Source organism: Prinia subflava, chromosome 7 (assembly GCF_021018805.1).
Source record: "Prinia subflava isolate CZ2003 ecotype Zambia chromosome 7, Cam_Psub_1.2, whole genome shotgun sequence".
Lineage (NCBI taxonomy): Eukaryota > Metazoa > Chordata > Aves > Passeriformes > Cisticolidae > Prinia > Prinia subflava.
In genome coordinates this window covers 17317595-17331545 of record NC_086253.1, presented here as the reverse complement: position 1 = coordinate 17331545, position 13951 = coordinate 17317595, and the positions used below count along the sequence as shown (strand labels likewise).

Genomic DNA, 13951 nt, shown 5'->3' with positions numbered 1-13951 from the left:
CTTGTTTGTGCCGATATACAGAGAAAATACGTAGTTTTTGCCTCTTACTTAAACTTGCATACTTTGGGTTTCAGATTCAAACTCAGATGATTTTGATCCTGCTTCCACTAAAAGCAAGTATGACTCCATGGATTTTGATAGTTTACTCAAAGAGGCACAGCGGAGCCTGCGCAGGTAACAAGTGTGTCATCCGCGGAAAGCAGAGGGATGGCGAATACCTCACGGACATCACGTCCTTCAATAACGGACAACCAACAAGTCGTACTTAGGAATTTCTCCTACTTTACACTCTGTTCAAAACCATGGTTTACATGAACACAGCTGCTCAAGGAGTGGAGGGGCAGGTTGCTGTCCAGTAAGCACACGCATGTCCATGGGTGTCAGCCGCTTTTGCGGGGGAGCGGTGGCGGGGGAGCCGGGCGTTCCTTGCGAGTTCAATGCAAATCACGCGACGTGGCAGCAGTTCCACAGAGATACACGTACAACAGTGAACTGAAAAATCTGTACATATTGCATTTTAACAAAAAAGAACAAAAACAAACAGAAACAAAGAACCCCAGTGTGAGAACTATGGCTGCTGATGTCTGGGGATCAGACACTGCATTTTTTTTTTTTTTTAAAGAAGCTTCTTCTCACAACACAGTGATAATATGACAATCCAGGAGAAACCACAGGTCCCGGAAGCCTGCAATCTGTCTTAGCTTTGTTTTAAGATTGTTCTTTTTTTGGTTGGTTTGTTTTTTGGGGTTTTTTGTGGGTTTTTGTTTTTGCAGAAAAGAAAATTAAAAGGCTCAAGCTTCCCTAACATTTTGAAGTTTCATCTTTTAATTCTGACACCCATGTAAATGTCTACAACATTGATCTTCCACAGCAGAATTTTCAAAGCCTTGTTAATGGTCAAATGTGCAGCTTGTTCAGCGATTTATTCTAATGAGCGGACGTGGTGTTACATTATTAATGAGAGTTGGATATAACTATCTGGGTGTGTGCACAGATAGTTTATTTGCTACATTCTCTAAAGTAGTTGAGTATTTACAAATGTTAAATGGAGTATTTTTATTTATGTACATACTGTATGACGATGTTTTTTTTTGTTACAGCTATGCACTGTAAATGCAGCCTTCTTTTCAAAAACTGCTGAATTTTTCTTAATCAAGAATACTCAAATGTAATTATATGAGGTGAAGCAATTATTGTACACTAACATATGTAGAAAGCTGAACTTAGGCTTATATATATTTGATTGTAAAAAAAAAGAGAAAAGCGTGTGGGTGAGGGTGTGAGTGTGCATATGTGTGCGTGTGTGTCTGAGTGCAAAAATGCATTATACACATTCATCCCTTCTTTGGTGAGCTTATATAAGAATTTTGTCAAGAATTATCCTAGCCCAAAATATATTAACCACCTTCTGCAGTATTTTTCCACATTTTTCTCATTGCTTGATTTTCTTTTGCAGTTTTATACACTGAATTTGTTAGGGGAATGAAATTTTCTCATCTAAATTTTTCTAGAAAATATCATAATTTTATGTGAAGTCTCTCAAATGGGTAATCATTAAGAAATGTTTTTATTTTATGTATCAACAGTAGTTTTGGAACTAGAGGTCAAAAATCTTTTTAAAATGCTATTTTGTTTTAATTTTTGTGATTTTAGTTTGATAAAAATATGCTGAGGTACTAAGTACAGTATGATTTTTACAGTAATTCTGTGTCTAAACACTGTTCTTGAAGCCAGTAATCTTTTCATTGGCAGAGTTTAATGATGGTATTTATCTATATTTTTTACAGTTATGCATCCTGTATAAATACCAATCCTTCATTCCTTTGTTTACTAAAGAGACATATTTATCAGTTATAATTATCCTATTTATTATAAATTATGAGATGACTAAAAGAATAAAAAGGCCAGTGGAAATTTTATACCTAGGATGCATGATGGTTGTCAGTTTGGAGTAAGCAAGTGCTTTGTTTGGAAATTCCACTTTTGCAGAAGAAGTGGGTTGGTTTGGGGTTTTTTCCTTTTTTTTACTATGCACTAGCATGGCCTCAAATGTGCCCATGACATTGTTGCTGATGACATTGCTTCTGTTAAATTAAATAGAAATTTCAGGAAAGAAAAAACCACAAGAGTATAAACTACTGCTATTCTGAGCATCAGAATTTCATCTGAACTCAGATTCTCTACTGAATCAGCAAAGTTTGGAATTTGCTTGTGAATGTATAGATTTGTTATTCTATTACTCTTTGGCATTCATGACTCCTCTTAAAGGTATGGCACATCTAACTATTTAATCTACCTTCTCACTCCAAATCTTAGAAAACTGATTCTACCCCCATACCAGTGCAGTTGATTTTGATGGCTGCATTCATTTTATCACCAGCATATTGTGTTCTGAGAGATTCCACTGTCTGTCCTGTTGGATGCTTGCTTGATTTTTTGGCTTCTTATTTCTCAGTAGATAGATAGCAATAAAACAAAACAAAACAAAAGAAAAAAAAAGGAACTTTTCTGGAGGTTCTGTGTTACAAATGTAACATCCTTTACTCTGCATAATTCTTGTTGTTGCTCTGTAGGTTAAAAATGCAGGTATTTTAACTTTGTGTGAATGCCAAACTAAAAGTTTACAATTTTCCTTTCTGGATTTTGAGTATCTTCTGTTGTAAAGAAAAATATTAAAAGCAATAAATTATTTTTAAGAAATCAATATTTAGTATATCATATTATGTGTTCAAGGACCAGATGCATACCTATTTTGCCTTTACATTTCTGTGATTAAATTTTAAAATGTTCTCTTTTGCCCTAGATTGCTGACATTAATAAATTGGTGTGGGGCTTGTGTGGGGGCATTATTTATTTTTCACCGAGCAGGCATAATGACATGAGTCAATTTTTTTTTTCACTGGCCTGGCAAACATTCTCATCTTGAAGATGGCTTTCCTCTGTGGATTTGCAAATTACATATGAAATTAATAGAGCTAGGACTGCTGAATAAAGCTATTTGGATCTTCCATAGACACTGTAGTAGGAAATCCATCAAAATATAAACTTGGTGTTTGCTTTTCTTTTTTTCTTTCCCAAGAACATTTTAAATTAGCACGTGCACCACACTGTCACCAGAGGTAAATTGCAGCATAGCTCTGTGTGTCTTTTATATGAAGATTGTACTGTTGCTTTCATGCTGTGGTAAGTACCACATCTGCAATACAGGTAACAGAACTGGTACTTAGGAACTGTGGTCTTTCCTAGATCTGTAACTGAGTAATTCCTACAGAATGGAAAAGGATCTAAATACTAATCCAAACAGAGGGAGCCTCATGTTGAAGAAAAATATCTGTGCTAAACCACTCTGAAAAGCAGTTGGGCTGCCATCACCAAGAGCAGCACTGAGAGGAAAGTTTGTGCCTCTGGGGTAATAATACTTGGGTCAGTTGAAAAAAAAACCAACAAACACAAAACCACACCTCCTTCTCATCCCTTTAGATGTAAGCCTACAGTAGGTAATAATTATGTGTCCTTTTAAATGGCTGTAATGAGAACTTCAATCACTGTAGTATAAGATCTGATCTATAAATTACCTAGAATAGCCATGTAATATCATGTGGTGATTCTAAATTTGTACCTATGTGACAGATATTTTCAATAATGTTAACCACTGACCTGATGGAGCTACTGTAAGACTTGTACAGTAGGTGAACATGTAAAGTTGTAGGTTGGACTATGCTGAAAAGGGGAAGTGAGATAGTAGTTAAGCCCTAGCTGGGCTGTTTTCCACCTGCCAATTCTACATGTACTTTTGTGGTTTAATTCATTGTATGAAAGTTCCTGTGATTTTTTTCTTTTTTTTAATGTGCAGTACACATCAGCCTCACTGAGACAATAAAGGGAAACGAATGTTTCAAATCCATTTCTGTTTCTCATTTTTATTACAAGTGACAGGTTTTTTCCCCCACAATTGGTTGTGCAATGGGTTTTCTGTTATTCTTTCTAGTGGTTGTATTTCAGATTATCAGCCAGAACATGCCTGCATTATTGCACTTTGTACAGGGCACAGCATCACCAGGTTTAATATATTTAATGGTAGAAAGGTTCTGTGTGCCTTTCTGCCATGAGTACCCAAGTCTGTTGAAGAGCCATGCCATAAACCATGTAAGAAAACTTCAAAAAAATTCTTGGTGGAGTTTAAGCGTTGCTTAAGTTGTTTTAGTTAGAAGGGGGTGGGGAATGTCAGGACTTTTCTATCTGGCCACGCGGGATCCCAGTGCAGGCAGTAGTGATTCAGAAGTGCAAGATGGTTGGTATCTTCCATCCTGAAATGATAAACAACTGCACTGGGAGTAAGCCTGTCATGAGAGTCGTTCTGTCTCAGCAGACAGATCAGGAAGACCAGACAGGTAGGTGGCTGGAAAGGATGGCTTTCCTGACCCCTTTGAGGATGATACTGTGTGCAGCATATGGTATTCCACAGCAGCACAGCCACTGGGCAGACAACAGGGATGGCAGAGGGTGTTCACACCCCTCTCCTTTACACGCTCAGAAATAGGGTGAGAATTGCTTCTGTTTGGTTTGCCCAGGGTTCACTCAAAGGTGGCCATTGGAGGGCTGCAGGCCTGTGCTGCTGTGACACAGTCTTCTGTGGGGTTCACAGCACCGTGGGACCGAGTCTGCTCTTCGGATGTCACCTCAGCAGGGACCCAGCTGAGAGCTGAGGAGCAGCACAGGGCACTGCTGGACAGCCTGCCTGTGCTCTTTAGGAAAGGACTACTGAATTCACTTTGCTTTTCTCAAAACAACCTGACTCCACCTCACCTCTGTTCCTAACACTGCTGTTTAATTTATGCTCCATAACTTGCAAAAATGTTTCACTTTTGCATTTTTACCATTTACTAATCCAAACTGTTCTGCTTGGCTCTCATAAGGGTGGTAGAGTGAGGTTCCTCACTCTGCGGAATTTGTGTTGTTGACTCACTGCTCCTGATCAAATTAATGCTCAAAACGTACTAGGCCAAATCGTTCCTGATGTATTTCATCAGTCTTGCTGCTGTTCCACAAGGCATGAATTTAGCCCAATATTTCTCCAGTTACTAGGCTGTCTAATTTCATTTGTTTATTCATTTCATATTTTTGCATAGCAGTTTCGACGCTTGCCAAAAAAGCACTCCACATTAAATTTCCAGGAAACTATTGTCTCCCATCTCCTCCTTTTACATTATTAAGGTTTCTTGTGTAAAATCAGGGCTTTCCATTGCCTGCTATCCTGGGTCACCATTTTTCCCCATGGTGAATACTGCAAGCTGAGCACCTGAAATCAGATTCAGGCACCTCAATGAGTGGCCTGATTTTCAGAAATGCTGAGCATCTCGCAGCTCCCATCAACTTCAATTAGACCTGCTGTCTCTCAGCACTTTTAAAAATCAAGCCACATATTTAGAGCCCCAATTCAGCACAGCATTTACATTTGTGCTTAAGTCTGTCCTGATTCAGCAAAGCACTTAAGCATGAGTGTTTTTAGATCCATTGAAGTCAAGTGCTCGGCTGCTTTGAATAAAAATAGACTCCTGGATTGGGGCCTAAGATTCCAAATACAGAAACCAACACTTAATTTTAGGCTCCATTTGGAAGACTGCCTCTCCTACCACCTTTAACCTTTATTGCTTAGAGAAAACACAAAAACGGCTATAAGATCTTAAGGGGAAGAGAGAGAGGTTTAGGGGAGAGAAGTGGAAGTGATGGACAAAATTATTCTTTGTGGAAAATGTTTTGAAAACTTTAAATCCAACCCTTGCAAGATGCCTTCATTGCTATTATTTCACATTGCACTTCCAGAATCTCATTGAAGATTAATGTGCAGTTATTCTATTGTCCTTCACCATTAATTAATAAACTGCTATATTAAACCTTAACTAATGCCAACTTCTGCTTTTCAGCGAATCACATTCTTACCATTGATATTCAATGTTCACAAGCAAACTAATCTATAAATCAATTTTCTCTACTTTATCAAACAGCAGAAAGTAATAAAGAAGGTCACAAATAGTACAGTAGTTCCTTGGAGGTTTGTAACATCATAATTTAAAGCTCAGAAAGATTGAATCAAAAGTTGAATTAATCCCTAAGGGAAAAGATTCTATATAGATTCTATTGATAGATATAGGGCAGCCTGTCTTCATTGGGAGCTGGTATATTTGTTAATACTTCAGGGCAAAGGAGCCTAGTCTTCTCAGCAAAGAAGAAAATGAAATCCTCCATGAGAGGGAGTGAGTATGTCCTCTGCTTCCTGTCACTGTGCTTACACTTCTCTGCTGGGAAAAAGAGAAAGCCAACTCATCCTTCGCTATGTGATGTGCTCTGCTGAACGGCTGGTGTCTGTGCAAAACAATTATGGAAACCAGCTGGAATACATGTATAAATCTTAAATGTTGCACTTGATTGGTGTTCATTCCTCAAAGAATGCTTTTATTGTCAAACAACCTCAACCCAAAATCTTAGCACTCTGTGAACCCAAAGCGAAGTGAAAGGTTGTTTTTTTCAGTGACAAATTTTGGTGAAGTTACAAATATTTATTCTGTAGCTGGAAACATATTCCTCAAAACATGTTTAGCTTTTGAGATTCCTTTGAATTATAGCAGCTTCCTTTCAACAGTCTTTTGGAATAATAGTTTTGCAAAGGCATTTCTGATTCTCTGTTATAAAAATTCTATAATCCTTATGATGTGACTGGACCTCCTGAATTAAGCTCTTCCTAATTCAAATGGAATTAATGGGGAGAAAAATACTCTCACATAAAGGGAAATATTTTTTTAAAAAAAATTACATATGGGCTTAGTTGAAAAAATTATACTGACAGGTTTGGTAAACAGTGAGATCTGAGATGAAATGTATCTTTGGTAGGCATGCATGATGGAAGTACAAGATGATAGAAAGATTTGTGCTTGTATACTGACTTTTCTTCTGCTATTTGCTAGTAGAGAGGAACTGAACTGCCCTGAGAGCAGGCAACTGAAGAGAAAATAGGTACTATTCCAGCCTCTCCAAAATCAGTGATTAAACTCTAACCCTCATCAGCCTTTTGCATTAACCCTGGCTTGTGTAAATAGTGGACAATGATCAAATGTAAATAATCTCATATGCCTTATTTGCGTCATGATAGATTGTCTGCCAAGTGTAATATAAATGAAAGCCAAAGCTAAGTATGAAGTAAAACATGTCCTAAAGAGCAGAATATGCAAATTTCTCGTAGGACTTTTCAGCAAATAAAATATTTGCTGCAGTTTATTTTTGACAATCTGTGTTTCATTCTCTATTAAATTAGTACTTGATAATGTAATAAAATTATTACAGCCATAAAGTTACTGCACTATACCTTCAAGAGATCTTCTCATCCTCAGATTATTGACTTTGGCATTATGAAAAACACACATTCGTGCTTATACTAATTCTTTCGTACTACATTTGCAACTCAGGCCTATGCTTGTGTTGGCAGTGAATTTATTAAAAAAAAAAAATCAGCCCCACAGTTGAAAACTAATGGTGCTTTCTTGTTTTAACCATTTACTGGAACAGCACCACAGCTAACTAGTTTTCTATTGCATGAATAATTTATTGTCATAGCTAAGCATGCCCTGGGTTATACACTCCTGCCAGCAAGTATGGAGTGGTGAGTGCTGTTGCTGAATAATGATTAATTACTCGCCCTTCTGAAGGAGCCCTGCTTTGTAAACTGGTCACACAGCATGTTATGTGGATTGTGTCTGCTATACAAAAGGTTGCTTGCAATCACATAATGAGACATAATGATGCACATCACAACAATTCTTTGGTACAAATCTACACACAATGGAATTTAGACAGAAACCCATTTATTTACATACCTTGTGTGCCAGAGGGTGCAAAACATCAGTGCATTGCTGAGGTGCTGCCATTGCTCTTCTGCAATGCTGACATTTTGGATGAAAACAGTGTGATGGCCTCTTCAGGAATCTCCAGCCTCAACTTCAGAGTTGTCCTGTGACAACATGCTGGCAACTCTGGGAGGAGCTTGGCTCCCACTGTGTGCAGACTGTGTGAGTGGGATTGTTTGCTGACATCTGCCCAACCTCTTGGTGGGAAGCTGGGGTGCAGTTCCTCCCTGCAAGGTGAGGAGGTCACTTGCTGTGTGGGGTGAGCATCCCTGCCTGTGTTTGTACCTGTCTGACTCAGGAAGGCTGAGCAGGGAATCAAAGTTTTGCCATATATGGTACTTCATGTGATCTATGGAAGATGAGCATTCAGAAGTACTGTTCTAAAACCTAGAGCCACAGCTCTTCTGTACCCTAAGGGGAAAAGATCTAGTTCTCAGCTCCTGCTGTCAGGAAAAACAAGAAGTGCTTGTCCACAGATGTCCCAGGGTTCTTAGGGCCACAGCTGGCAGCACCACTGGCAGAGCAGTGACATCTAGTCCTTCCTGGTATCAGTAATTTGTAATTTGACTGTCCAGGTGTGATACTAAGACCCTGCTGATCAAGCTTGTCAGCTAAGCTGTGGAAATTGGAGGTGCTGGAGGCTTAGGTTAGGGTTAAGGTTAGGGTTAGGCTAACATGGGGTTTGGTAGGCAATAGTCCTTTTCCTGCTCTGGAGAAGACAGAAAGTCCTGGGTTTGCATCTCTGTGCCACAACAACATGGCAAAGCTAGCTGCAGCAGCCCGTGGCACCTTTGTTTTCATGGAGCACCAGGCAACCATGAGGCACTTGTGGTTTCCAGGGGCCTGGTGGAGTGTGCCAGCACCCTGGTGGGAGGGTGGCCATACAAACATGGTGGACACCATGGAATGGCTGTTCTATGCCCAGTTCTATGCCAGTCAACAGCTGGAATAATTCTGTGGCTAAAAAGTAGGATTTTTCTTTCACAGGTAGTTCCTTGAGAGGTAAATCATATGCAGGCTCATTCACTGCAGCACTATCCTGTGCAGATCCTCTGATCTGTAATAATCTGAGGTGGCTCTGTGGCAGCAATAAAGGAGAGTGTTTCTGCCTCTGCCTCTTCCCTTGATTTCTGAAATAAAATGTGGTGTGCTAGATTGCTCTGTGCTGAAGGCTTCTACCCTGCCACCAAATTTTGCTTAAGTGGGTTAACATGGTAATATGTTAACCAATACTGGAGAATGGGGGCCAGGAGGAAACAGCACAGGCAGCAAACAGAAGCACCTGAGTCTCAATCCTCTCAGGAAATGAGGGGAAAAAAGCCCCAGTGGAATCCTCCACTATAATGGCTCAATAGTACTGGTGTTATTTTCTAGCCCCCAGATATTGTTCATCTAACAAATACGGTGTCAGTAGTTTCAGATTTGGACCTTTGCATTTTTGCAACTTGGCAACTGTAGAGGTTTATGTGGAAACCTTAATGAGAGTAGATAGAGAATGGACATCAAGCTTGAAGCCTCACAGCTCTGAGGCTGCATGAAGAGCCTTATCAGACATATATCACAATCCCACCGACTCTTGTCTGTCCTGTTACTAAGCTGTTGATATTGTATGGAAGCTGATAAATAATTGAAGAAATTACATGCTCATTTAAAAATGGAGGACATATAGCAATAAAAAGTGCTCTGTAGTGAGACTCCTAGAGTGCCTTTTCCTAGCAGAAGCAGATTGCAGGTAGCATTTATGCTTTTACTCTCATGGCACTGGTCTTGCTGCACAATGTTGGGTCTGATGAGATTGGATGAGGTTAAGCTGCCTCAAATAGCTGCTGACTGGCAGTTTATTCCCTCACTTGCTCAACAATGCCAGACTCACTCTATTTCTGGGAGGCAAAAAATACAGTTAGACTAGACAAATGGAATAGGAACCAACAACAAAGTGAATCCTGTGCTGTCCTATACATTTTTTATTCACATTGCACATAAATCTCATCCAAGCTCGTGGGAGAACTTTAGCATCCCCTTAAACTCCCATTTATTCTCCATCCTTCTCATTCTTTGCACTATTAAGAAAAAGATTTATTTTCTGAAAACTACTCTTAATCATTGTGCAAATAGCAATGGAACATTTATACACAAAGTAATAAATAGATGATTTACATCTTAATACAAGACTGGAGATGCTTCTGACTTTTTTGTGTTTATTGTATCTAACACACAGATGCTATTCTTATTCTCTAATAGTAATGTTAATTAAGGGATTTCATTATTCTTATTTAGATTTAGGGTTGAGTTTTTTCCTCTGCCATAGTGTGCATGGGACAGTTCTACAAGACAAATTAGTATTTTCAGCACTCCAAAACGCTTAAGATAGAGAAAAAAGTTGGGTTTAACTGGTCAAGGCAATAACCTGAATTGCTTTGAAAGATGCAGAGTAATGGAGAGCGTGGAAATACATCTGTTATTATGCTGGTTAGTGGAGTAGCTAGAGGAATCAGTCATATCTTTTGATGAGAATGAGGACAGTGCAGCAGGAGTATGTTCAGTGCTAGAGTTTGTCCTTTGCCACAGAAAGGTAATATTCAGCACAGAAAGGTAAATTCAAGCACCTCTGAATGTGGAAAAGTGTATTGACAAGTCCTGTTAAAGTGGCTCTTGCAGGAACAGAACATGTTTTCTCTCTCTCTCCTGGTTATATCTGTCTTTATTATATTATACTGCCAAGGGCAGTATCTGGTCCTTGGAACTATTTATTTCTTGTGTGCAGAGAAAAACATTGAGCAATATTTTCATTGTTCCATTTTGCTCACACAAAGTTGGGTAATGCCAAGGAAAATATTCCTTTGGTCAAACTGAAAATCATACGGATCTTTGGTTCCTTTACAAGGGCTGTAAGACTTGTTTAACATTTAATCTTTTAAGGTGTGTTTAATCTTCAGAAACTTCTCTCATGCCTGCTCTTCACCCAACATATGTACATGCCTGCATACATACCAGATAAGCAGGATTATATATATGCCCATATACATGTCATTGCCCTGATATATAAAATGTGTATATGCATGTAGACCCCTCATCTGAGATTTGTCACCTACAAAACATAGACTGCATAGACTGCAATAATAGTTTTCTTTCCAAACAAGGCCATAGACTGTATCTACATCCTTATGTTGCAGAAGAATTGTCCTGCAGGCCAGCAAGAAGTTCTGATTTCACTTTTGCTCTGGCTGAGAGTATTGCAAAGAGCCTTCCCGACTGGGTAACCATCATAACTGGAGTCAAAGGGAATGCCTTGGGCTCGGTGGCCATGGCAGCTCCCTGGTGTCCACACCATTGTTCATAAACTAGGTAGGAAATACACAGTACCAGCTTAACTTGTGGTAATTTGAGCATTTCTAATCATTCCTTTCAAACCAGTTTTCTATACCTTTGTAGTTACAGGGCTGAATACAGGGCTGCCTGAAAAAGAAATAATTGTTCCTTGAGATGTTATTTAGAAACAGATAGTGTGCTCTATGAACTATTAGTAAAGGGCAGAATGAGACTCTCAGAGTTTAACCCAAAGAGCCTATGGCCAGCTAAAAGGTGGAAAGCAGCAGTGCCTGTTTTTCACTCACACTGAACTGGCATCCATTGAAGTTGCTCTGCAGGTATCCTTAGTCCCCAAGACTGTAGAGTCCAAAGCATTTCCACACCACCTTGGCTCCTTCTCAGGAATGGAAACTGGCCTGAGGATCCAACAAGTCCCAGGCTCGGTGTGATGCTGGTCTGATCAGGGACTACTTCAACATGAAGGGAATTGTCCTTTCCTTAAATCTGGGATGGTGTATCAGCCAGTCCAAGATATGTGAACATATCTTGGTAAGAGGTAAGAGGTACTTTTAGCTAACAAAGTGCTATGAACCCCTTTCTCCATTTATACATGTCTGACAACTGAAAAAGGGGTTGATTTTTCCCCCCCATTTTAGTATGTTCACTTTGTGATTAAATTTATAGCTGGCTGCAATACCTTAAATGCCATTTCTAGTCACTGGACATAAACCAGTAAATGTTCTCCTTCAACCCTTTCAGTTAACAGTGATGGCATTTTAAGAATTTGTTTCAGCTCCTGTATTTAAGAATGTATTTATATTTTTTTGATTGTTTCTTTATTGCAGCACACTTTGATACTTTTCAATAATGTCTCCAAACTGAAATAGTTCACGTTACATGTAGCAACACCGGGTGGGTTCTCACCACAGCCTTCCTGGGTCACCTTGAATCACTACAGCTTTGAAGAAAATGGTGAGAGCAGGTTGGGTCCTGCAGGAGTGCCCAGGACACCCACACTAACACTAAATAACACTTACTCTGAAGTCTAAGTTTTGTACTGTGTTGTATACAGGCTCAGCAGTGAAAATTCCCAGTCTATTTTTGGGTGTTAGTAGCATGGCCCTTCAGAGGTAAGTAGCAGTTGTCATTTCTGTGATGGCTGACTTTGCATTTACAGTATGTGACACTATACTATTTATTTAATAAGATATATCTACTTCCATTTAAGAAATCTTTTTATTCAGATCTATAAAGGGAGATAATTGCTCAGTTCTACTGATTGTCTATTATTAAGGAAAAAAGTATTTAAAGATTTGAAGATACCCCTGCTACACTCTTCAATGGCTTTACATTTTCTTCCTTGTGTTTTTATCTCTTCGGCATTGCACTAGCTTTCCTTCAGCTTTTGATGAAATCACCTCCTTGATGAAATCACTAAAAAACCAGGCTCTGGGAAAGTGCTTTATCTGAGATCCCAAAGACAAGTTTGTTCCAAAGATGTTCATGCTTTGCAGTCTACATATTTAGTCCTCTCTGGTGATACTACAAAATCTTTGCAAATGCTCATATTGTTTTTCAAGACTTTGGGTTACTTTGCTAGAGAGATGTTCCTTTGTGAATTAAGTGCTCTTTGAGGATAAAATGTTCATCAGAAGTCTTCAGAGTTACACTATTATCGTTTTCATCATATTACTTTGAAAAGACATAATTTATATAATTTTTTTAAACATACTTTCCTAGAGCATATGTAACAAAGGACTTTTCCTGCCTCCTCATTGAACTTCATAGCAATTATGTTCTGGGGCAAAGTACAATCACCAGCCAGCCTATTTGGCATGATATCTGAAATTAAAAACCTCTTCTGGATTTTTTTTTTGGCATCCTTTTGCAGTCATACATTGTTTTACTTTCCATTTCTTTGTACTTTCCTTATTATGCGATGCTCCTGTCCAATAATACCTAGGTAAATTGCAGATATATAAATGGAGGCAACTAATAAAGTAAATAAAAATAAAGCTAGTAGTGTCTAGTGGCACATACTAACAGTATGTAAATATACACACACACACGTAGGTATGTATAATCACATGCATATGTGTGCATATATGTGCATATATCTGTACACTGAAAACATTCCCAGCTTGAATAAGGAGAGCAAATCTGGAAGGAGCTGCTTAATACCTTTCACAGGAACAACCCCAAATGACCCTTGAGGATGGTCTGATAGACATGAATTGCTACTGGCATTATGCAATTGGAGAAACAGGGCTACTCTGCCAAAAAATGAATCCATATAGTCATAAACACTATGGCAAAGTTTATGCACGATTTATCTAAAACAGCCCAGCAGGTTTGGTGTAAAAAGAAAGGCAGAATTTTAATTTGGATGGCAATTGTTTTTCAATAATGCTAATTTGTACTAAACATCCTGATTTACATAAGAAAACAAAGGCCAAATATTAGGCAAAGGAGCACAATCAAAACTTGGGTTCAGCTATGTGAGAAAGAAGGCTGCTGGAACATAATTCGCTAAAACCAGTTTTTTTAGCTTTTGCCAACTTTCAGCCCCTAAGAATTTTCCAGAGGAGGTGTGGGCACCTCTGTCACTAAATGTAACCCACTACATGCATACTTACTTTCCTTAACTATCCTCCAGAGTTCTGGTGAAAGTAACTTGAGAGGTTCCTGGACCACAGGCTAAGAAAAGCTGCTGTGCTCCCTCTGCTCATTTCTTCCTCACTTTC

The 13951-nt window shown here is 38.9% G+C and overlaps 1 protein-coding gene across 3 annotated transcripts in view; it reads left to right on the top strand.

The window, feature by feature from the left end:
• PPARGC1A (PPARG coactivator 1 alpha) overlaps positions 1-3904 on the top strand; it is a 368694-nt gene extending 364790 nt beyond the window's left edge. For all 3 annotated transcript variants that reach the window (XM_063401710.1, XM_063401711.1, XM_063401712.1), the window contains one exon: positions 75-3904. In XM_063401710.1, coding sequence (XP_063257780.1) covers positions 75-178 — 104 coding nt within the window. In that variant the 3' untranslated portion in view covers positions 179-3904. The remainder of the gene's footprint in view (positions 1-74) is intronic.
• The last annotated feature ends 10047 nt before the right edge of the window (positions 3905-13951 follow it).